Source organism: Bombus vancouverensis, chromosome 3 (genome assembly GCF_051014615.1).
Source record: "Bombus vancouverensis nearcticus chromosome 3, iyBomVanc1_principal, whole genome shotgun sequence".
Classification (NCBI taxonomy): domain Eukaryota; kingdom Metazoa; phylum Arthropoda; class Insecta; order Hymenoptera; family Apidae; genus Bombus; species Bombus vancouverensis.
The window spans coordinates 16,663,213-16,688,742 of NC_134913.1; the positions used below are offsets into that span (position 1 = coordinate 16,663,213).

At 40.9% G+C, this 25,530-nt stretch overlaps 1 protein-coding gene and 1 long non-coding RNA gene across 3 annotated transcripts in view; one reads left to right on the plus strand and one right to left on the minus strand.

Moving 5' to 3' along the window:
• The window catches only part of LOC143302498 (uncharacterized), a 200,804-nt gene that overhangs the window by 78,456 nt on the left and 96,818 nt on the right, over window positions 1–25,530 (plus strand). The gene's annotated exons all lie outside the window — the stretch shown is intronic.
• Window positions 1–25,530, minus strand: part of nmo (serine/threonine-protein kinase nemo) — a 229,945-nt gene that overhangs the window by 57,807 nt on the left and 146,608 nt on the right. For both annotated transcript variants that reach the window (XR_013058070.1, XM_076617408.1), the window contains exon 4: window positions 2,336–2,442. Coding sequence is in view for 1 of the 2 variants with exons in the window: in XM_076617408.1 (XP_076473523.1) it covers window positions 2,336–2,442 (107 nt within the window). In the remaining variant the exon portion in view is untranslated. The remainder of the gene's footprint in view (window positions 1–2,335; window positions 2,443–25,530) is intronic.

Genomic DNA, 25,530 nt, shown 5'->3' on the forward strand with positions numbered 1-25,530 from the left:
GCGTTGTTTTTGAACGATCGCTCGCGAAATCCACGCTTGAATAAAGCTCATCCCGACAATGGATATCTCTGCAAGTTTCAAGGAATCGATATCATTCCAACACCGAGTTTTCTACCGTGGAAACTTGGTCTTTTCAGGTCTTTCACGGTTCGATCGGCAAAGCTAAGCTTAATTAACCCTTAGAATACTCGACATTGTTCCAATCTTTCGACAACTTTATCGAATCTTGTCTCTTCGAATTCGTAATCTGCGAATCGTAATCGTCCAAAGAAGTTGCACGGTCTTCTTAAATTTCCAGAAACTCTCGGAGAAAGAATGGAATTCGTATCTCGATTTTCATATCATTCTGAATATACGTTTGCTACGAAAATCTTCTAATTTCTACGTACGTTCTCAGATTGCTTTCAAATTTGACGCATACAATACAAGATAGTCGTGTCTCGTTACAGTACCAAAATGATATCTCAGAATATTTTCTATACCATATGGACGTCAAAATTTTACACGATAAGTTTCCAAATATTTTCATGGTTTACAGATTTATTCTTCTCTAATGCGATTAATGACGAAACTTAGCGAAATATTGGCTCGTCGAATTAAAATTGTGAGAGAAACGATGTCACATGCACCGCCTCTAGTGGAATCAAATTTTTCCTACGACACTCTGTTCTCGAGAAAATCGATTTCGAATATTCTCCTCGAGCGGTTACAAGCGAGGATTGTTTTAACGCTCGAAGAACCGACGACTCGAGAGTAGTTACTCGAGAATAACGACTCTCGTTTCGCCATCAAAGCGTCCGTCATTTCCTATGTAGAATTGTTTAGGCTCTGTACGAAGTTCAGCGCCGGTTCTCAGTGTCCAGGGCGATTTGCCACTTCAAAGAGATCCTATATCATTGAACCGAGCAAAGTAATTGGATGAGTCAAATTTCGCGCGAATCGAGCCGCGTGTCGCTAAAATTTTCGCCAACGAAAAAGTTTCTTCGTGGTTGTACCTACACTTGGCGAGCTTAGCTCGACGAAGAATTTCTCGAATTTTTCTATCGCAGTCTGCCCTTTTTTCATCGAGCAAAAAACGCTTTCGATGTTTTAAGAAAAGCGATTCTTCGCATCTCGTATTTTCTACAACTAGATTTTTCCATATTTCCAGAATTTGAAGTAAGAGGAAAACACGATTAAGTTAAAATTCTCATATTTATTCGTCGGAACGTAAAATCCTACTACGTTCGTCGTCTGTTCTCGCGCGAAAAATCAACGCGATTTTCACGATACACGCGGGAAAGCATGCAAATCGTTGGGTTTGAACGTAGCTAGAGCGCCAGCCTCGTAGGAAATTGACTCGTGACTAACGAACCGAGAAGACTCGCTGAGTTCCGACAAAATGGCCTCCACGCGCAACCAAACGCTCCCTCCTCCCACTTGATACCTGTTTCTGTCGATTAGAGCCTTCGAACTGCAGGCTGCACGTGACGTTCGCTCGTAAAAACCGCGTAACGAAATGAAAATCTGCGTTTATCCGTTGCAGACGATGCTTCCCGTCTCGATACTGTGAAATTCACCAACGAACATAACGTTCGTTAGAAGCAATTTTCCAATAGCACGCGATTATTTTCCTCCTCGTTACCAATAGCCTCGAGAACCTGACAGCTTAAGAGATTTGCCGAAATGAGCTAAGTTTGTCACGTCGAAGATATATTTCGTTACGAAAGTTGTATCTATCTAATCCGCGGTTCATGTGGCGTAATGTAATGTAATGATATAAATATAATATTCCCATAAAGCTAAAAAAATGTATCAAGCTTCTTGATCGTCGTATGAACCCTTTGCACTCTGAATTTTATTTCAATTTCGTTATCAGCAGCTCCCAACCATTTCAAGTGTTTTATTTGAAATTTACTTTAACTAAAGAATAAGACAATTTAAATACATAAATAAAGAAAGAAATTCACTTAAATACCAGTTTTATTCACACTATTGTTGTATTTTATAATTTTTAAATGTACGATATATCTTGAAACAATTTCCAAGATACAACCTTGGTTTTCTTTCGCACGTTTCGCAAAAAAAAAGATGGAACTGGAAAAATATCGAGTGGGACTTCTGAGATAAAAACTGATGTCGAGTCACGCTCGACATAGGAGTGCAAAGGATTAAAGATACAACCTTTAACAAGACTCGAATTCCACATCTCAATTCATCCATATTGATCATGATCAAATCAAAAAGAAAAAAAGAACACAAAGAGTTGTTAAAAAAGAATCGAGAATACGTGCGATTCTACTACAGTACATTGGATAAATCCGGACGAAGCAAAGAATAATTTATATTTACTCACCTCGAAGGATCTGGTAGAGGAAGACCTTGATATGGTCGGGGCTGAGATGCTGAGGGCTGACGATGATCTTGTGCAGGTCGCTCTGAAGCAGCTCCGTGATCACGTATCTGTGCGGATGCTCGTTAAGGAATTTATGAACAATCATCGAATCTTAACTGAAATTAAACCGTATCGAAGGAACGAGCCGCTCGATTACCACGGCTGATTCTCTCACAGCGTCATTTACACGATCCTCTACGACTCGCGATAAAACCTTACCAACGAATATTAACTCTCTATATGCCGGTCGCTCGATAAAACCAGCTCGATCTATCAAGCTAATCGCGTGAGTACACGCGCGGGAATCAATTTGAACGACTCGTTCCGGACCGCTCCCTTTCTCGTTTCCTTTTCGTTTTTCCTTCTTCTTGGAATCTAGGGTATCCTCGTTGCGCACTTGTTACAGCAACACGAGCTGATAATAGCGCGAAGTGGAATGTAAGAAAATTAGAGTTACGACTGGATTATATAGGTGGATCATTAGGAAACGGATTGCTCTGAAATTACGAACAGATAGACGAGGATAAGACGAAGATAGTGGAAGAGTTGAATTATTACAAATTGCCGCTATCAAATTCATAGGTTATTTCATTAAAATTTATCTGCGTGATTCGAGAGTCTACTTGCGAATTGTGAAAGTTTAATAACGCAAATTGGAAGGTAGGAAAATTAAAGCTGGATCATCGTAACAAGTGGATTATAGTAAATTGTATTTTTATATAACCAGTGAGTAATTTACGTTGTATTATATAATATTACTTATAGAAAATAGCGTGAAATCTGTTAACACGTAGATCGAATCTACGCTAAAGAAGACATCCGTATCTTTCGTTCGCGATCATCAAGAAAATATTTCTTACAATATAACGAATATTTCTTTCTTGTTTGTAATTACAAAATTTCCCCATAGGAATTCTGTTTTAATCATCTTTCAAACATTTCAACAGCCCTTGCGAAACCTTCTGTTCCCAGTAATGTACCATTTTCAACGATAAATCTGTCAAAATGCGAATAAAAAAAGGAACAAGGAAACAGAAACTAATCTTCATTGGAAAAATAAAATGGTAACAGCGTCGATCGGAACGTCTGCTACGACGAAAACCTTGGCAATCAGGTGGTTCTCGTTCCTGATCCGTCGGCTTAATGGATTCCTTCGTCGTCCTCGAACAAGTTAATCCGTCGAAATGAAGGGAAAAAAGGAGGGGAATGGTGCACAAGGGGAGAAAAGAAGCGGAATAGAAAAGAAAAAGAGAGAGAGAGAGAGAGAAGAATCGAGCCCGATGACGTCGAGCCGTGACGAAAGTAGCTGGCCTTAATAAACCTGCCGGGGTAATTTACAGCGCTTGGCCCCGGCTCCACGGGGTGAAACTTCTTCAGAAAGTTAAGCCGCCACCGTTCGTGGACAATGGCGAACGGAAACTCGCGTTACCAGAAGTATCCACTTTTGTTAATGGAGCTGTGGATAAAAGTGACCCATCACGTTTCCTTCGTTAAACGTTTGCTTCGATTAATCGTGTTTGTACGTTTTGTAAGGGGATTCCGTTTTTATATCGTGCCTCGAAGATGATAGGAAGAGAGATGGACATTTCTAGAAGCGTAAAGAAAGTTGGTTCGTCGTCGTTCGAAGTTGCGAGACCGCGATCGGGTCGATAATTTAAAGCCTGAAACATCGTTCTTTCTCTAAATCTTTCCTTAATCCTCTCGTACGTAAAATGAAAAATCCATGCAAAGAAGTTTTTACAGACATCAAACGTATGGTCAATTTTTTGTACAGAACAACTCGCTCCCGATAGGACATTAAACGTATACGAATAACGAAACGGAGCAAATTCACAATCGAACAAAGAACGACAAAAATTTCCATTTCACGCTCTTCGAAATTCGTTTCACAGTCATTTTCGACGACTCTCCGAAAATTCGTTACAGACTGTCCCTTAGAAAAACCTTCGAGCTTCTTAAATTTAGACCACGTGAAATCCTACGTTGAAAATGAATCAAAGCTAAGCGGATTAATCCGAATCACACCGTTCGCGAGAAAAAATCCGGAATCGACGAAAAACACGGAGCCTGTAAAGTTGGCCAATTACCAGGGTTACGATAATCACAAGCACCCCCTTGTTCTCGCAAGAAACTTATCGACCCCCTGCCGTAACTTCGCTGCACGGTAATTTCACGATGGAAGGAGAAAGAACAGGCTCCTCGATCGACAAGCCATGCCACGAAGAAAGGGTAGGGCCAAGAAAGAGGGCAAGCGGAGGCAATAAAAAGTACTCGAAAAGTTTTTACGCGATCCGAACGATGGTCGAGCGTTCGGCTACGCCGGAAGTAAATGGGGTGGTTGTATCGAACCGTGCCATCATGCACGCGCCTCTTCCTCCGCTTCCGCTGTAAATCGGAACTCCCCAACCACAGCATTTACGAACCTTCGATTTCATCTTTTCCACGTTGATGTTCGCTTTTTGTCTCGCGCGATGTGTCGTCCCTACGTTGACGATATTAGTCGATCGTCTGAAAGTAACGAGCATTTTTATTCGACTTTGTATCGTTGACAAGATCGATAGAGCCCTATATGATTTGATATTTCGTTAAAAGTTACGGTAGATCGTTCCGTAATTGTCTATCTTTCGTAAAAAGCAATTGAAGTTGTTTCGTCGAATGGCACGTTTGCATGGTATATTTCCGCTTTGAGAAGAAAACGACGAAGAAAGAATTAAATTAGCCTGACAGAAAGGCACACGAATAAATGCGACTGTATAGTAATAGCTATCTTATGGATTATTTATCTATTCTTCTTTTCTACGCTATCTCGTACGCTTTTATAATGGGTGACATTATTCTACCATTAATGTTAACGTGATTCGTTTCCAGCTAACCCCTCGTTCTTCCGTATGAAATATTAAAATCTCTTTCACGTGTAGGATGATATTCTAATCGAAAGACAGACGTGTCCTCGGTTTTCTTCCGCTATTCCCATTCCAGAAGCCAATTATTTTATTCGATCCATCTATCGAAAGAACGAAGACAATGAGGCAAAGTATACGATAAAATACGAAACACAGCGTGTGAACGATTAATCATATCATTTACATTTCCTGGTTTCCGAAACCTTGGAAATGCTTCAGAACTCTGGCATTTCCAGCAAAATACTCCATCGCAAGAATCATCTCGTTCACCGTATTCCCCATCAGCCTTCCCCGTACGAGAACGTAATTCATCTTCGATCGGTGCGCGCGTCCTTCGAAATTTCGTTTTTATCCAGCACGACGAGCACATAGTCAAAGTGAAAGAGAGAAAGAGAGAAGGTCGGAGGAGAATGAAATAGTATAATGGCGGAATGAGGTCGACTGGTAGGTTGGAATGCAGGTAGAGGCTGGCTGCGAACCTGGTGTGGTATGCAAGTCGACTGGTCCGGCTGGCTTCGGACTGAAACACCTAAGCGCACACAGCCTTTGCCGACGTTCCACGCTTTCGAGCCGTGTCTCTTCTGAAATACGATCGATGGACCGCTTCGTACGCGATATTTCCAAGTAGCAGACTCGTCCACGGGATGCACACGCTCATGGGAGGCCGGATATTTTCGCGAGAAACGAATGGTGGACGAGGCCGCGCCGCGAGTTAAGAACCTATCGCGGTAACCTGTTTCGAGATCCTCCAAGATTGATCGATCGATTTGACGGCTGGTGAGAATCCGTGCAGCGATTCTGCCCAAGAGAAACTGGAACTGGCGGCATGCGGTTCTTCCTCGTCAACCATAATCCAAACCTGACCAAATTTCTTCTGATCGTGAGAAAATAAAGGATGATTTATCGGTGGAAAGGTTGAGACATAGCGAATTGGACAAGTAGATTGCTGCCCGATTATAAAACTGTATTGCATCGTTATACAGTGACGATGTTAGATCGCGTAGGAAGTTCGCATGTTTTTAAAACATCGTTTGTAAGACCCGTTTCGACGATGTTCGTGTCATTTCATTAATTAATTAAATTATTTACCTCGTAACTTCAAAGCTTCTACTCTTACGTTAATAAAATTCGGCATTTAACGCGCGATGCACGCGTTTCTTCTTTAAATCATTTAACAATTACTTATGAAAAAAGTTGTTCGTCTTTTTGTGTTGTAACAACATTCTTTGGTATTCATAGTACGGTAAATATTCCAATATTCCGCCTGACAGTAAACGCCAACCAAGTGCACCGACCATAGAGCCGAGAATTTGAAAAAAGAACAAGCTAAAATTATCTTAAAAAGTCTGTCGTTAAAAATCCATAAAACTAAGGGGAATTGCTAATGCTTTTCGAATTGATAATAATTAATAGAAGAGAGATACCCGATAACCACGGACCAATTACCTCTCGCGCTTGAATTTTGACAGAGATGATAAAGGATTCTTCGACGTAACGAGAGAGACACTTCTCGCTCGAACACTTTTGCCAACAACGCGATACTTGGCACACGACAACTGCGTCAAACGCGTTTACGAGTTTGTTGCTTAAAAAAAAAGAAAAAAGAGAGAAGAGGTGAAAATAAACTGTACGATCCTCCACGTTCGACGATTTTCACTCCGACTTCATCGACCGACGAACGTCGATGAAGAGGAAAACGATAGAACGCGCTGACTCTCGCTAATCGCACGCCAGATCTACCTCAAGTAGTAGACATTGTTTTAAAATCGAAAGCGAAAAAGTTTTCTCGCTAATCCAACGAGCCGAGTATCACTACGGAACTAACCTGGAGACGTTTTAAGGCGTGAAACGACGAATAAAAGCCATTATGCCGCATACGTGACAGTGAAAATCCATGGAGACGAAACAGAATTCCGGCGAGCTTGGATCGATCGCAGCCGAAGGGCTGCGGACGCTTTCAGCGTATTATTTAGAATTCGCGCCGAGATTTAATCGCGTTTGCGGCTCCATCGCGATTTCCCGGTTCGCTTTTCACCGACACCGTGTCGATCGAGTGCCATCGAAACACTTTTAACCGCGTCGCCATCAATCCTCTACGAACGAACCGAAATAAAAAAAAAAGACGCGTAAAAAAACAATCGTCAGCTTTCTCTTGACAATCAGTCGGGTCTCGATAAGCTTAACAATCTGCTCGATGAATCTCGATTACCAATAAACTACACGCGTGAAACGCGATCGAAACGACGAGTCGATCTTGGAATTCTTTCGAATACAGTATCTGGGAAGGGAACAGCTAAGAATTCATTCAAACGTTTCTATCATAATAAAAGAAATTATTATATGTATATATGACAAAGTGCATAAGAAAAATGACAAGTTTAAACGAATAATTTAATACAACTTTATATGCAAATGAGACTGAGTCTCTACATCTTCTTAAGAGTACTAAACGTTTTTAAAACCTTTATTCATACGTTTTATGAAATGTAAAATTGGTACTTGTAACCTTAATTTTAATCTTAATTGTATTAATAAGGATGAGTATCCTTTTTTTCCACACAGAGAAAGTACCAAGAAGAACAGCAGGGTTAAATTACGTTGCAAATACTTTCACTGAAAAGTTTTTCTTATTAATCAAAAGTTCTCACGTTAAGTTGTACGTGTACACAGAGATACGACGAATTAAAAAAGGAAGAAAAATTCGTTGAACGAGCAAAGGCTGATACGTTAGTCGTTGGATTTGCGATCGTTTAATATTCAACTGATTCTCGTGAATCGCGAAAAGGAATTAACGCGTGATTATCGATGTAAAGGGTGAAGCGCTTATCGTCCGCTATAATAGAGTTTGCTTTAACACGTTTAATAAAGCGATTCGCCTGGCAATCATCCCTTGGAAGAAACGCCCACGTAACAAATTGTTGAAACGGGACCGAAGTAAAAGGCTAACAATAATCGATCGCCTTGATCGATGGGTTTTAAAGTTTTAACACGTTCGACGGATATCTCAGTGAAAGGTCGAGTCTCCGTTTGGTCTCGAGCATTTAAGAAGCAAGTTTTCGCGGTACTGCTGTATATATATGGCTAGTTGATCTGGATAAAAAGATTCCATTGTTCCAGTGGAAGTAACGAATTGCACTTTCGCTGCGATTGGTTGTGCGATCGACAGTGTCTAATGGGTGACACGCGTCGTTCGATACGTGGAATTTTTGCGCCGTTGACGAAGCGACTGTGGAACAGCGCGGTCCGATTTCGTTTGAGAAAGTTATCGAACTTTAGAAAGCTGCGAAATTAAGAACTATTAAGAAGGAAGAATTATTTATGCCGTCGTCGTCGAAGGATAAATAATATCGAGTATACTGGCTCGCAACTGGACTCAAGTAACGCTATTCGCGTGCAACGAGAGATCGCAAAAGTGGCAGAAACATTAACGAACTAAGACTATAAACTACGATAGCCTTAGTTTGTAAATATCAACTTTTATCGAATAAACTTTACACATAAACTGGCTGATTCCCTGGACCGCCATAGTAATTTCAACTTTTAACCATTTAAAAGCTTCGCCAACACCGTTGCAAACTCTCTTCGAAACTCCTAAATTCCATCATTATGCAACAATTTGTTAATCAAGCATGTATGTATTTAAAGTACGATGACTACAGAAAGTATTGCCATACACCTTTGTTTTTCCATCAAACGATCTTTTATCAAGTTGTACGCTTCATTTCCGTAGCATCAAATTTTTATAGTCGCATAAAACTACCACCAAACGATTAATTTGACGTACTTGGGTCTGATTAATCGTTGCGTAGATGTTAGAATAAATGCAATCGTATAAAATAGAATACAACTTTTTGTAACCACTGTAGCTTTCTATAAACGATGGCCCATGACCAGGCGTAATTTCGTTTGACGATTATCGATACACGCCTAAGGATGATCATTCGCGTTATTCTAATAACATAAGGGAAGAGGGAAGGAGGAAGACCCTTCTAGTGAATCGATTAACTAGCACGAACCTAACGCGGTTAGCGGCGTTGTCGAATTAGCATAGATTATCAATATTACCGGGCTAGACAAATATTTGCGTTATCCAGAGATCACGCTACGAGATAGCGCAATTATTTGGGGCAATAACACGGTTCACCGCGTACCTCTATCCCACACGTTTAATGTCTGCTCTTATTTCGAAACATGAAAAATATCGAAAAATTTGGGACAGATAGGAAAGTTTCCGACGATAGATGTTTTAAAGATCTTTTTTCTATGAAACGTGTTAAACGTATAAAACACGTTATATACGTTCACCTTTTTCCATTTTATCAATATGCAATCCTCTTTTGATGCTATTTTCCTCCCACGTTCAATGTTCACATAACACCATTAAAAACAGTATATCTTTCTTCATATAGCAGGACTTTCAATACTCTCTGATAATCGTGAATTAAATTCCATTTCCTTCTCCGCCTTTATTCCATTTCCTCCTCCGCTTTCACCTTCCTCTTTTTGCATATTTTTCAATGGAACGAATTTCTCTGAATGACGTTGCCTAAACTAACACACCCACGTTCCCAATTCTTTCATAGACCTTTGATTTCCCAACTTTCAATCGCCGTTCACCTTTTCCCTCGTTCATCCATCCCCTATCTAAACGCTGCAGCTGCATTTTTTTTTTTTTTTTGGTTTTCATCGCTGCGCACAGCCTTTCACCTTCGCGACAAATAAAGCTTATCGAAAAACCGCAATATTTTTGCTTTCGTACGTTTAACTCGCGCAGTATCGCTCTTGCGAGGGTCGACGATTCAACCCTCGAACCTTTCACCAGGCGCCTGTTCCTCGGCATTAATTTTCACTCGACTGTCGTTTGAAATCATCGTCGTCGACCCTTTGATCAACGTTGCTACGTTCGAAAGAGCGAACAAGAACAGCCGATCTCCGGTGATTCGTACCTCGTTGCTTTTGATCTCGCATTAAAATCGAGCAAAAGTTAACAGATTCGTTATCCTATCTCGCGCGTCTTCTTCAAACGACACCAAACATCGCAGATACCTTTCCCCCTTCCCTTTTATCTTTGTCCCATCAAAAGTTGATTTTGCACCATCTTTTTTTCGTTTCATCCTCCAAACGATTGCAACCTGCGTGTTCCGCGAGCTAAAAAGAGGCCGGCGAATCGAAAGGCGGAAACTTCTCAAAGATCCAACCGTAAAGGGCAAACGCCCTGCAACGATCAAACGTTTGGCAAAATATTCGAAAAACTCTTTCTCTGTTCGTCGTTCCTACACTTTGATATCGGAACTTCGCGCAACACTTTTCAACGAACTCTTAAAATCGGAGAAACGTGTTCGCAGAGTGAATATGAGGAGAGAGGCATAGTTTTCGAGGAGCGTCCTCGTGTTTCTAAGTATTAATCGGAAACGGAGCGAAGTCGAAGGTTTTCCAAGGGATTAACGAGACGTTGGATGGAAGAGCGAGCTTTGAACAGCGTTTCACTCTCGGTGAGAACCCTTTGACGAGCTGACCTTTTCAGAGCCGACGCACACTCGGGGGTTGATCCTTTAACTCGGAACCGCGGCGATTCTGCCGTGTTTCGCGCGATTTCCTTTTACGAACGCGCGCGCCGATCCCTGGCCAGGAATTCGCTCGATGAAATCTCGAATTCCGTGTGTGCTCAATGGAAATGCGAATCACCGTTTCCATTAGTCCGATGCTCGAGTTTGATGGGATAATGAATGGGGCTGAGGAATTCCATATAGCTTCCTCTTTTTAATCGACAGCTGTAATTTTGATTATTTAAAAGGTTCGCAGGGAAAATCGAAAGAAAAAGCCCGGTTATAAAGTTCTTGGACATTTTCCGGGTGAATCGGGGTGACAAACATTTTTGCAAATATTTCCTTCCAATTGCAAGTCGTAATTGCGATCATCGTGTATTTTTCATAAAACCTAAACGTCTAACGAGAACGAAGAACCGATGAAAATCTTTATCGAGTAAAATCGAAATCACGAGCGACGAAGGAAGAAACGCGCAGGAAACGGTAACCACTTCCTAGTCCCGTTGCTTGTCGCCAGCTATCGATCGCTGATTTCCACTTCCGCGTCGTGCGTCCGCGATTTCCCTTTTCCCTTTCAGCCGACGAAAATGATTGCGAGGAAGGTTTGGCGGTCGCGTTGGTGCATGGCGCTCGGGGCGCAGCGATTGGTGGATCGATGCGTGTCTGCCTCCTGGTAGGCACGTCGACCGGTTCCTGGACAAAGCGACTTGCCCCTAGTATCACCCGGCGCGAAGGGAATCGAGTATCCTGCCGTTTCTCCTGTCCTCCGCCTCTCTCTTCTCCTCTCCGAGTCTCGCACCGCGATACCGGTCCGAGGAGGAAGAAGAACCTGGAAGAGTTCGGATTCTTCGCTCGAACTTCGCCGTCACGCTCCTTCCACCATTCTTCTGTCAGTTTTTTCACATTTTCACGGCGGGTGTCACGTTCGCGTGACTCTGGTCGTAATCGGCGATTAGAATAGCGAGCAAGTAGCGGTAGAATTATTGTCGCAAAGTAAGACAGGTGTTCTAGGAACGTCGAGGAAACACAGAAACGCGTCGAAACGTTCGAGTCATGTAAATCCGGAAGAAAACGAAACAGAATTTCGCGGCAGGAATAAGAAGTTTTTACACGGAGAATCGCGTGCCACGTCGTGAAAGTGTTCCGAAGAACTTCGAAAAGAAGCGACACAGATAAAAACAGGTAGAGAAGAATGGTTTCCGGGTGAAGTTCCCGTTCGTCTCTGGTAATCTTTGCTTCGATAGTTGTTCTCGCGGTTCGAGTATGCTTTTTAGATCAAACGTGCGACTTGCTGAAACGTGTATCGTCGACGAATTAAAAGACCATCGATAAACCGAGCGAACGTCTTCCTAAAAGCACCAGCTAGCGTTTCTGGACGAATGTTCGGTAGGTGAATCTCAATTTTCCAAAGGATCTTCCTCGGCCGAGCGATCATCGATGTCACAGGGATGAACCTCGCGTCTCTTTGTTACACATGGCGTAGGATAACAAAGAAGAAGAAGAAGAAGAAGAAAGAGAAAAGAAGGGAAGAAGGAGGAGGAGAAAAGTTAAGGACGATGATGAAGGCTTAGAGCGCGAGGTGTTCGAGCAAGGCCAATCCGGCTCGTCCGACCGGTCAACCGAGTTCGAACTCGGCTGGCAAACAACTACGGGAACCCGACGAGTCTCGGGATTCTTCTGCGGCCGATTCCTGTTGTCCCGGTGAAAAAAATACCGATCTACACGGCACGTGCAAATTCTACGCCCAGAACCTTCTCCTTATTTCGAATCGCCGATCTTTCGAGTTTCACGATCCGACGATCGAGGATTCTGTTCGCTCGACCCTCTTTGGGCATTGCGTGGGTGTTTCAAGGTTTTTCATTGAAATTTGGAGGCGTGTTGGAAGATCGATGGTAACTGGATTTTAAAATAAACAGGATTATCTTGGATTTAACGAATGATGAACAGAAAAAGAAAGAAAAAAAGGTGAATGAAAATTATAAAAAATATGGGGGTTTATATAAAAGTTCATTATGAAAATAAATACAATATGAATGAAATTTAGGTTAAGGTGCTTAGAGGAAATACGAGAGTCTGTTCAAAGGTGCATAGTGAAAGTATAATACGAAGATGCATTTTAAGGACAGTGACGAAAATATGAAAATTTCAAGAAGGCTCTACACCGGAAATATGAATATCGCGAAACGAATTTCTAAGCGTAATATGAGAGTACGCTAATGGCATAGAAAACGCATTAACAAGAATCGAAATGCAAAACACAGAATAAATATCTTATGCGCCTTTTGATACACATTTTTAAGAACCGAAAGGGACAACACGTAACCGATTAAAGCAGAAAGAGTCGACTGATTCTGCAAAAGAAAGATACAGCGGCAATCAAGCGACACAACGGCCGCGTATGGTGAAAATGAAAACTCAACTAGAAATAAAAAATGGATCGTGGAATCTCGTTTTAGCAGGCGGGCCAACGGTTCTTTTTATATAATAGCAGAGAAATGGAGGAACGAATAAGGCGAACAGAGGAAGAAGAGAGAAAGAGAGAAACAAAGGACGGGCTCTCGGCCCAAAAACTGCGCAAGAGCGATCGATACACGGCACGATACTCGATATATTGCGGAGAAGCTGCCGGAGAGGAAGTTACAATCGATGTTTCCGGTTCGTGGCACGTATTCGTCGAAAACACCGTTTTCCCTGTTAGAATAAAGCGAACTAGGCGTCGTTGTGCTGTCATTCGATTATTGCGATTCAATTTTTCGTCTCCGCGCTAGAATTTGAAACCTTTGAAAGCTTCGCATTTTATTTCCACGTGTTTTATTTCACGTCCCATTTTAATTATCCCTCTGACGACTAAATAGTGAAACAATATGCAAAAGTTGCGTGGATGAAATGTTATCGAAAGAATAAAGTAACGTTAGAGAAATAAAAAGACTTATTCGAGTAAGAGACACTTTAAATTTGTAGATAGATTGCGACTTAAAGAGAAGATAATTTATCGCGTAGTATTATAAATATCTCAGTTTCGACAGATGTCGTGCAATTGTGAGCTTTAGACGAAAGAAGAAAAGACGTGAAACAAGTGGTTCGCTAAACAACAAGTTTAGCAAAACCAACGTGTACAATTTCGCACAATTTCCCTCCGAAGAAAGTTTGATTAAATTTCGAGCTAAAAAGCTTAAAACATTCGCGTTTAATATTCTTAAAAGTCAAACGAGGAAAGTCCACTCGGTTCACAGTTGTTCCGTTCATTCCTTCTCTCTTTTTTTTCCATTTCTCTAAGCCGCGTTTTCGAAGTACACGTTCCTTTCCCCGGCCCCCAGCAGCGTCGTTAGCAGCCACGAAATTTATTCAGAATTTTCCCCTTTCTTTTTTCATCTTGCGCGTGCGGTAGCGAATTTTCTCTCCAACCGTATGGTCGAGAAATTTCAACGGTGAAACTTCAACAAAAATTCAACTCGCCACAAGTCGACGAATAACACGACGTTGTAATTTTTCAACCCTCTGGACATTTAGGGTTCGACAGATTTCCTGTCTGTTTGTCACAGATGCGTAAATATCCAATGCCTAAATGCTGGTAAAATATACGACGTAAGATATCTTTGAAACGGATCTCATTTTTCACCCGTGTAAGAAGAAATATCAGGATTTTTCAACTTGGATCGTAGAATCGGTCGGTATCTCGATGAGTTTGGCCGTAAAGTTCAAGGGATCGGACGGAGGACTCGTTGGACGCGCACCTTATTAAGCCAGAATTCCCAATCGACTTTCTTCCACGGCGTCGCGTGACGTCATTCGAGGCTTTATTAAGAAGCAGCATCTCCCACGGGACTCGAAGCCTCCAGACTACACGAAGAATCCTTAAACCGTGATCCAGACGTCGTTGATTGGCCATGAATAATCGACAGAACCTCTACAATTTCTTTTCACGTTTTCTCCCTCGAGCACGCACCAAGAATACAAAAATTTCCATTTCCACGCTACAACGAGTAAAAGTGTTTGTAGGTAGGCGACGAAAACAGAGATCGATACGGGGGTGGTTCGTTAAAAAAATTCCTTCTCTCAAATTAGAAGCTTAACTTTTTCGTAGTCCAAACAACATTTTATATTTAACATCGATTAGTCCGTACTAGTCGATAAGCTATTTTCAAAAGCTGTTTTCAAATTCCAATGCATTTTTATACTTTGGTAACCAGTAACGTGTATATCTACGTATTGCTAATTAAATCAACGCGTAATACAAAAAAGAGAAAATATTTGATACGTTAAAACCGAGAATAATCGAGCTTTCTTTTTCTTTGGGTAAATTCATTTTCTTCTATATCTGGCATTCTTTAGGAAGCTTAAAGTAGCTTTTACGCGTATATTCTTTTTCTAGAAAATCATTGATTATCGAGAATCGGGGAATATGGAAAGCACGAGGTCGTTTATTTACACGCGTTTCTCTGCGGTCGTTTTATCGTTTGAGTCAGCGTTCGTGATAAAAGAGCGGAGAAGAGAGATGGATCGTCGAGGCCAATTTGATGGGATGTGTCGCCGAGCGGCGAAAAATCAACGTCCCGCGAAAAATAATCTCCACAGGGGTGAATTGAAATTTCGCGAAATAAAGGTTCGCGGTTTCCGGTCGATCGTCGGTGTACGCGCCACACATCACCTCGTTCAACGATTAAATCTTCGTTCTGGCATGCATATGACCAATAAACCTCGATCCATTCCTTCGCTTTGCCCTCGAATCTGATTTTTCCCCTTCGCTGGGAAGACGATCGAACGGAAAAGGTAGAATAATTTATTGCAACGAATTTTTAAAAGGATCAAAGCTGTATTACAGAGCTAGTGATAGTTGTACGTGTCATTGGTAATCCATGGAGAATCTTTCGGTCGTAGATTCGTGTGAAGGATACTTTGGTGAGGCGTCTTTTGAAGAATCGTAGTTTTATCCTTCCAAGAGTAATGAAGCAACGGAATTTTGAAATAGAGGACGATACGATAGTTCGTGACGTTATGTTTTGCGTTCATTTCAAGAGGAAATTCTATCTCGAAGGTATAACTGTCGATAAAAATATAAAAAGGAGCGCAGAAGCTATATTCTACGTTTTACGGAGTCTTTAAATACGTGCGAAGTACCCACGGAAGATAAAACGTTGATACGAAAATATTTTACACAATGTTTCTTTTTCTACTCTTCAAATAAGCAACCTAACCCAGCCGCAAGGAATAAAACAAACGAAACTACAGAAGATAAAACTACAACAAAATTGAAACCACCGAACGTCATAGTAAAACTCTCTAACCTAACCTCGACTCTCAGCCAGAAATGTTATCTACACGCCGGACGTTTTAAATTTCAATCTTCGAAATTCACCATTTAATTTCGCAAATTTAAATTTGAAATTTGACAGGCTATATAATTTCTGGCTATAACCGACTATCGTTCCGACGTTATATCATCCAGAAGCTGCCCTTCATCCTCGTCCCAAAAATGTATTTATAGACTCTGGTTCCTCCTTCTCGATACATATAATAGCACGAAGCAGTTAGGAGCAGGTGTGCGTCGACGCTGCGTGGAAAATCGAATTTCTCCTGTGAAATCAGGCCAGTAACGGCCGTAATAGAAATTCATCAGCGACTGTAAATTAATTTTCCTGGCGAAACTTTGGCTGTCAGCGAGCTGCCACTGATACGCGGCCACGCTTTCGTTACGCGACCACCAGTTCGTTCTGATCATTCAGTTGTTTCCCTCTCGTCCGTGGGAAAACGTTCGTTCGGGGTCGTCGAATTAATCTTCAGGGGACGATATAACGCGATTTATCGCCGCTTCAAACGGAATAAACAGATTTATCGTCTGCTTGTTTGACACCGATCGCGTAATCAGCGTTAGGGGAAGGAAGATTTAAGAGGAAACAGTCTCTGTAACTTGGCACATCATTAAACGAAAGACAGGAAAAAATGAAAAAAGCCAGCGAAAACGTCGTAAGAATGAAGAACGTTCTCTGACGTTTGCAAATTAAATCGTTTAAATCCAAACAAGTTGCTGACGCAAGCTTGAACATACAACATTATAGAAATCGTGTTTTAATCTAATCGAATTCACTTACTATGAAATTTACCTTCTTGCGATGTAATTTCCTTAAAGCACGTTATCCTATATTCCGAAAGAGTATAACAAATAACCTCGGTATGTTAAAAGATACTAAAGATGCATCGCCTTAATATGTAAAGATACGAAAAAAAAAAGACGAGAGTGTGTCAATATTCTTTTTCATCCAAAATCTAAAAACCTATCACATAGCACAGAGAATAAAAAATCGCCTATTTTTATCAAGCCGCTTATAATACATTCGTTCCTACGCAATTTACGAAAACACGTAATATGTTAAAAAAAAAAAAAAAATAAAAAGAAAAACCCACGAGCATCCTATATAAAATAAATAAATAAATCGATCTGCACCTCAGATTTCTCAGTCTCCGCCTCGCTAGGGAAGATATTCAAATGTCGCGCAAAAGAACTAAAGAGAGAGCGGAGCGTGTTCGCGTGAGGAAGCGCGATTACACGGAAGAGACGATACGATCGAGGGGACGCGAATATCCGGATCCGTCGGTAAACTCGCGATAACCGTTAGTGGTCTATTAATTGATCGGCGACATCGGCAATACGTAGCGTGCATTCATTAAAGCACTCATTAAGCTGCGAGGAACGACGTGTCCGCGTTCCCCGGTCCAGTTCTCGTTGGCTTATTATACGATTATCGATAGGCGTGCACGCAGACCGATACGCGTGCTCGCGTGCTTAGGCCCCGTAACGAACGACTGTATCGCGCGTCCTTTCTCGTTCGCGTTTCGTCGCATCGAAGCTTCTGGCTGGCTCCCTTCGGGATAGATACGTCGTTCCACATATGAAACGTCTGTCCTTTGATTTTCAATCGCGAGCGATAAGGACGGATGCGGATGAGCGATGCGATGTAGTGATACGGCATGCAAGTCGATAATTAACACTTGACGATCACAGAATAAAAAATACGATACGTTTTTATCGATTACTTTTGTTTCAATGTCGCTTTACGATCGAACAGGAGAATTTAAACGTGAAGCAAATGGAGATGTAGTTTGAAAACTCGTCGAGCTCGAAGGTGCGTATGTGTAAGCATCTTAATTATAGTTTAATTGTATTAGGTGTATATATATATATATGTACATATGAGGCAGAATGAAGTTGGCAAATATTAGCTTCTCTTAGGTTCTTTCACAAGTGAAAAAACCAGTTTGAAATATTTTATAAAGTACATTAAAGGAGCAGGAATTCGCTACAATACACGAACGTTCGGGATTGCTATAATAAAATTGTTATAACTTCATTATTTCACGTTGTGAATCAACGTGGTTATTCTCGTAACTTTTCTTACGAGTTTAAACTTGATACAGTGGATCGTAAAAGCTGCTGCCAGTATGAATTCAGTATTTAAAGAAGCTTATGTAAATATTAAGATAGTTTAACGTTGATTGTAGAATTGAAGATATTTCGTCGAGAAGTAAAGTTGAGAGAGAAGCTTGGAAATATTATCGGCAATAATACTTTAAGAGCGAAAAAGAATAAGAGCGTAGAAATAAAATAGCGACAGACAAAAATTTCCAGCGACATTGAAACAAACAAAGACAAACAGCGACACGTTTATGAAATAAAATAAAGACAAAGATAACGACGAAAAAGAGGAAAGATATATATATATCATCGTGGCAACAGACGAAGGTGGTATTGATCTAGCTGTATCGCTGAAATACCGAAATGGAATAAAGGCGACCCGTGAAACTCGGTTGGAGAGCAACGATCCTGACCGGAAACCGGCCGGACGGTGCATTTAACGTGGCCACCTGCGCATGCACTTACTTGGAACTCGCTAGCTAATCCGCAATCCGAGAATACGACAAGCCGTCTCGTCTTTCGTAAGCACCGGTTCTGCTCGCCGCGTGGGAACCCGCGTGATCACCTACGCGAGACCAGTGTCTTCTCGCCCTTTTCCCTATTCTATTTTCCATTCTTTCACTTTTCCCTCGCCATTCGTCTTTTCAGTTTCTCGAGGAATATCAATGGATTTTATTCGAGTCTTGTTCGAAAATCTTTGTAGATCTTTAAAATCTTTGGCAATTTTGGTAGGTGTTTGATTCGTGTTTTATAATGTTCGAAGAACAATCGTCGTAAAATTGATGCAACATTTTACGACAACCCTAGCGTTAAATAAAAATCTTTGCGTTAAATAAAAAGCTTTTGTGGATTATGCAGCAGAATTTGTAAATTCGGGATGACGCATCCCTTGCAATAATAGCGCGTGGAAAATCGATGAAAATCATGAGGAATATTTGGCAGAGATCGAGGAAGAGATGGACAATCTCGCGTTAAAATCGATATCAATTAAAATTTAATGCGGTTAGGAGGGTTGGCTGCGTTTAATGCAACACCTCAGACGCAATGTTAGTAATTGATAGAGGTATTAATTACCGATATTAATTAACGCGATTCCAAACGCCACGAACCGTTATTTGCCTCGATTATATTAAAATCGCATATCAAACGGACAAACGCGTCGTCATTCGTTAATGCGAAAGCGTCAAATTTTCGCGCGTTAACAATAGCAATTAAAATTACCCCGTCAACCATAAACAACCGTCCGGTTGCCAAATCGTTGAAAGAAATAATAACAGAAATCAAATTTGACGTTAGAGAATTGCGGATGACCACGGCACGTACCAAAGAGATCAAAATGAAAAGCAAATGAAAAATCCGAACGCAAGAAGGAAAAAAACAGATCTACGTTCGTATGTTCTATACAAAGAAAGATCATTCAGATTCCGAAAAATGTACCATCGTACGAACTAAAAATTAGTTACGAACTAGAAAAAGCATATTGAACGAAAGATTCCTATGGAAAATAACGAAATGGTTAGTTTTAACATTCCGGTAATTCTAAGCTTGAGTCACCACGTGGTATTGTAAGAATGGCGATCGATCATTCTCAACCATAATGACATTTAGACGACGAGAGATAGAAACGTGGGCGTGAGAAGGAAACTCTTTTTCCACGCAGAAAACGTATCTGGGTCGAAACGATGTTTTTTCCTTCCCTCGTCTACCTACCAAAGTATTGGTCATCGTCGTTCCTTCCTGTTCGATTTTTCCTAGCAAATATCTTCGATCCACCACCGCGTGTATCGCGCGTGTAGGTGGCAACTAATGACGCGACGTGATGCAACAAAACGTAATGTAATTGTGGAAAAGAAGGCTGGGATAAAGGAAAGGGAAAGCAAGGGTAACTTGTCTCTGCGATCGATGAAAAGTACTACTTTGGTTTCTTTTTGCACAATTCTAGTATTATGCAAATTGTATTCCTCTGTTATTTGCGAAAGATGGAAGGTTCTTTTCCTTTACATATTTATTTTGGGGGATTTAGCTTGATTAATTCTTTATGAGAAATCGTTGTCGCGGTATTTTTCTAGTTTGTAAATCAACACTCGGCTGTATTACGTATTAATATGTGTACATATATTTATATAATTTTGGCATTTGGACATGGATACCTAGCGTGAATGAACGTATTTCGATCGGTAATTCAAACGAATAGCCATGATATAGTACTATAATTTAGTATTAGAATTTCGAAACTAAATAATAATATGAAATAACTTGAATGATTATGTAATTATTACTCACCAGTGGTTAGAGGTAACTCTTTGCAATATCATATTCTCTGTCTCCTATAAATATTCAATAAAATTTCCGAGAATGGTAGAATCGAAAATCAGAATAGTAAAATTCTGAAATATCAAAGTACACTGAATCTCTCCTTAAGTTTCTAATCTTCTATTCTATCCTTTCGAATCTTTGTGCTAAAATTCCCAACAACGAATTTCAACGATCAATAGGATCAACGAAAAATGAACTAAAAAGAAACATCTACCTCAAATCGACAAATCGCTCGAAATAATAACAATCTTCGTTACAATGTCTTAACGCGAATTACGGCTGTACACACCGTAGAAAATTCATCGTGACTAATCGGACACGAGCAAACCACTTTAAAGTAAGGTGTCTCCTATTCGTTCCCATCGAGTCGAATCCGTGAACGCTTTCGAACGACCTGGCTCGAAAGCGTTAAAATCTCTGCGGATCGCCGCCAGCGAAACGCAACACGGTCTTAACACCAAAGCAAGAGGAAAACAGCTAGAACAAGAAGCGAAACAGAGAATGGGAGTTAAAGTTCTCTCGGAGAACGTTTGACTGTACGTACGGTTAAGTCGCTTGGAGAGCGAGAACCAACCATACGACAGACACGAAACTCGTTTTCGTGGGCGTACGGATACGAGCCTAATACATCGCCAGATACGCACGATTTCCGTGTTCCAATTATAATATCTGCTTGAAGCCGTGAGAGATCGTCTAGGCCCGTGCGATTTTCAACCGGTATGCCGCGAGAATTTTTTAAATATGCAAATATCCATTTAGTCAGGTCACTGACCTCTTTTCCCTTAGATCTTCAAATAGAAACAACAATAGTTCGGTGTAAACGCCCTGAATCAAATGTAACCTATCCTTTTGGCGTAACACAGAATTGTAATAGACTGCGGATTTTTATGCATTTGTGGGAAATTTCAAGAGGCGAAAGAATGCACGCAACGTCTAATCTGCAAAAATATGGAAAATAACCAAAATACAGCATTTATTCTAATATTCGAAAGATGAAACGAATGTCTATTTACGTTCTGTATCTTCAGTTATGTTCATAGAAATGTAAAAATGCATGGAAATTCGTCGTCTAGTAATTAGGTGGCGTGTACCACCAGACGAAAAAGATCGAAGATCTAATTTTCAAGCGATTAGCGATTCTTGGAAAAATTGTTGTTTGCATTACGTTGTTCGTATCACTTAAGGGGTGGCGATATGGAATAATAAGGCCACGATCGAACAACCGTTGCCCCGATTTTTGTCCATTGCACGCCGCACTGTGCGTCGATGTGTCTTTGGCTTGTTCCTCTTTCTCTCTGTCATCATCGATCCCGGATTTATTTATAGAGAGGCTGTTTCGCGACGCGACGAGTTTCCGCGTGCGCTGAATTCTGTCTCGTATACTTGTTCGAAGAACATTTACCATTTTGTGTTTGTACTTTGCTTGGTGAAAGTGATACTTGATGGTTCAAGTTGAATTTGCAGTCGACGAATGGTTTGGTGTTGCTATGAGTTGCGATCGAAGAAAAATTGTACGGTTTTCTTCATGAAAATGAAGCTAAAGGTAATGCAAATGATATTTGAAGTGGTTTTGACGTATTGGTATTTACTGCGAATTAAATTTAGAGATAATAATAGAAGAAAAATCGCAACGGTGTTGTTTCTCAGTGGAAATAACGTTGGAAATTACGTAAATGATATTTGGGGTGTTTTCGACGTGTGCAAGTTAGAAAAAGGAATAAGTATACGTATATAATCAATTTTCGTTACATCATGTAGAGCCTGATCATCTACTCCCTTCCTGAATTTATTAACATTCGATACTATCTTTAAAAACCATGCAACACATGATCTTCGCTCAAACCTTTTGCACAATCCTTAAACAATAAAGAAAACCAATTAAGCAGAAAAAAGACGATAAAGCCACGTCCCTAATGGACATCGACATCCTCGATATCCTCGATAATAGGGGTAGACGCAATACAACGCCCGGGTTCTACTATGCGGGTTCTTCAAAGAATTATATCCAATATCACCACCCGAAGATGGATCTCCTATATCCTCTATCTCGATTACACAAAATATTAAACCTAATTCAACAACCACTGGAACCTCGTATCTACTAAAAACAGCATTCAACGTTCGCACCCACGAGATCGCAGCATTGAAAATCAGAGCCTATCACACTAAAGAAGAACGACGTATTTACTTTTGGTTAGAAAACTTTTCGACCGCGGATTTCACATCTTTAAACATCGCATCGCGTTATCAAAAAAAGAAAAAGAGAGATAGCAGCACGATCATGTGATTTCACAAATCAAAGAATGCGATTAACTTGGCCCACCCCCATCGCCACTCTGTTGCTCTTCGTTGCTAATTCCCATCATTGTAATCATTTTTCTTTTTACATGACCACGAGATTCATCGTCGAAAACCAGCCGTATTATAACCAAACCTATCAAGCCTCGGCTCGAATCCATCGTTCGAACGAGCGAATCCTCCATCCCGGAAAATCGATCTATCGATCCTCGTGCTCTGCGAAGAGGAAGTTATATTATCAGTCGCGCAACAGTGTAAACGGACTCGAGCAAACCAGAGTCAGTTGATAGAAGGGTTGGGGGGTTGATAGAGGATCGTAATGGCACGCTATCGAGCTATCAATAGCGGTGCGGTGCGCGCATTAATAATCCATGATTGCCATCGAGCAACTGGAGCTGCAGTCCGGCCGCCATGCTGTATTCATGCGGACCAAGGGTCCACAGGACGTCTGGCCTACCCAGGGGTGGTCACGGCCGCAGGCAACCCGGTGAAAGCGAGCTAATCGAGCGGGATCCTTAATTAGGAATTAGACGGCGGTTTACAGCGGAATCGCGACACCCCGGCTACCCTCGCGAGAGAACCATACGAGGTTGGTTGGTTGGTTCGAGGTCAGTGAGAAGGGGGTGGCTCAAGTTCCGCGACTGATGACGTCCCGGTAATTGGAGGGGGACGGTGGACTGGTATTTTGATTGCAGAATTGGAGAAGGTTTCGCAGGGGTTCAAGGGTAGATGATGAGGTGGTTGGAAGATATTTTTAGCTGAAAGTTGATTTCCCTAGTATGTTTGTAAAAGTATCAGTGGTAAAGCGGTGGTAGGTTTGCAGAGTATTTTGGGGGCTGTAGTGCTTCAATTTAAGAGATATATGATAGATCCAAGAGCAACGTGTGTGGTATGGTGTTCGATGGAGGTGAATCTTGGGAGATGGTGTTAAGTATTAGGTTGTCTGGAAAGTGTCCTTTCGCAAACGTGTGTTTTAAGACAATGCGCCTTCGTAGAAACGTGAAACCAAGTCTATGAAATGTCGCGGTGTTTATCGACAGAACAAAATGGATACGTAATTCGACAAAATAATATAAAACGAAAAACATTGTGAGTCTATTATTTCCTCATAAAACGAAACAAACTTTCAGAACAACCTAATAGAATGATCAAGTTGGAATATTCCTTTGGATAAAAATGGAATGTAGGAGACGTAGTACTTTAGAGGGCAGCCATTGATGATGATGTAACGGTAATGTTTTCAAGCGGAGATGAATCTTCTAGGATAGTCAAGAATAACAGCAGCAATAGTCTTTCGTATCGAAGTAAGTTTCGCCAAATCCAATTGATATCTATTGCGAATGATCTTCCACTTTCTCAAATCACAAACGTCAAATGTTTCCACGCTAAAGCGAAGCGATGACGCTCGTAAGAAAACTTTAGCATCATGCCGTGTATCTCGTGTAATGGAAGCAACGAACGATTCGATAGCACGCAATCGAACCGCTGTATTAATCGGTAATCTCGTTAGCGTATCGCCTACGAGACGGTGGTTAGTCGGGCTCTTCAATTAGAAATTAGACAGTCGCTTTCACCGAAGTTCAGCTTGAGTTCCTGTGGTCGATCGAGAGCGCTGTTGAATTTTCCATGTAGATGGAATTAGAATCGATCCCGGCGCATACATCATCTCGTTTGAACTGCCAATGATATTAAAGATATTAAAACTTACAACCATATCGACCTGGTTCTTTCGTAGCTTCGATTTGTACCGCCGATCTATTTTCAATATGCAGTAATAACCCCTAATAATGAGAATTTGAATCTGAATTTGAATTTAAATTAAAAAATTTGAATTTAAATTTGAAACTTCGAATTTACCGAGTCCACTGGACAAAATGTTTCAACATATTCGTATACCATCTATAAAAAGAAAAAAAGACAAAAAAAAAGAGCAATTTCTTTAGCAACGCTCGACAACTACCTGTCTAATAGCAACAAATGATTCCTTCCACTGATACGTGTAATTTCCAATTTTTGAAGTAAGTTTATTGTTGTTTGAATAAATTCTTAAGGAACTCAGAATGTTCATATATTGTCAGACATTGTTCGCATATTATCAGATATTGTAAAAAGACATTGAAGATATTGAAATATTGAAACGATCAGCAAAACTTATTTTCACAAGGAAGAAAAGTAGAATTACTTGCAGATTCGTTTATTTTTGGAAGAAGGTGAAAGTTTCTTTCTAGTCTGTTTAAAATGAATAGGGAACTATTTAAAATTCTACATCGATTGTCTTTGCGTTATAACAAAAAGAAACTCTGCTACTTCTAGCGTTAAAATTCTAATAATTGTATATGCAGTGGCTGTGTACTATGACACGAAAATGTCAAAATGATCGCGCATCGCGAATAGTAAATTAGAGAAACGATTTCGATGGCTCGATAACCGGCGAACCGTGGCCCAGATCGCCTTATTGCGGCCTGGAACGGGCTCGATCTCATCTGCATAAATCGAAAATTCGATAGCGTGTCTCGCCAGGGAAGCAGCTCCACGAAGACGCCGCCTAATTTCTGATTAAGGGCGGGCTTGATTGGATGAATACATAGAGGGGAAGACTGTCGCTTGAGAAAGACAAATATGAATCAGTGATTTCACGCTAGCAGCCTGTGCAACCGATTTAACGATGTTTATGTCCACCGC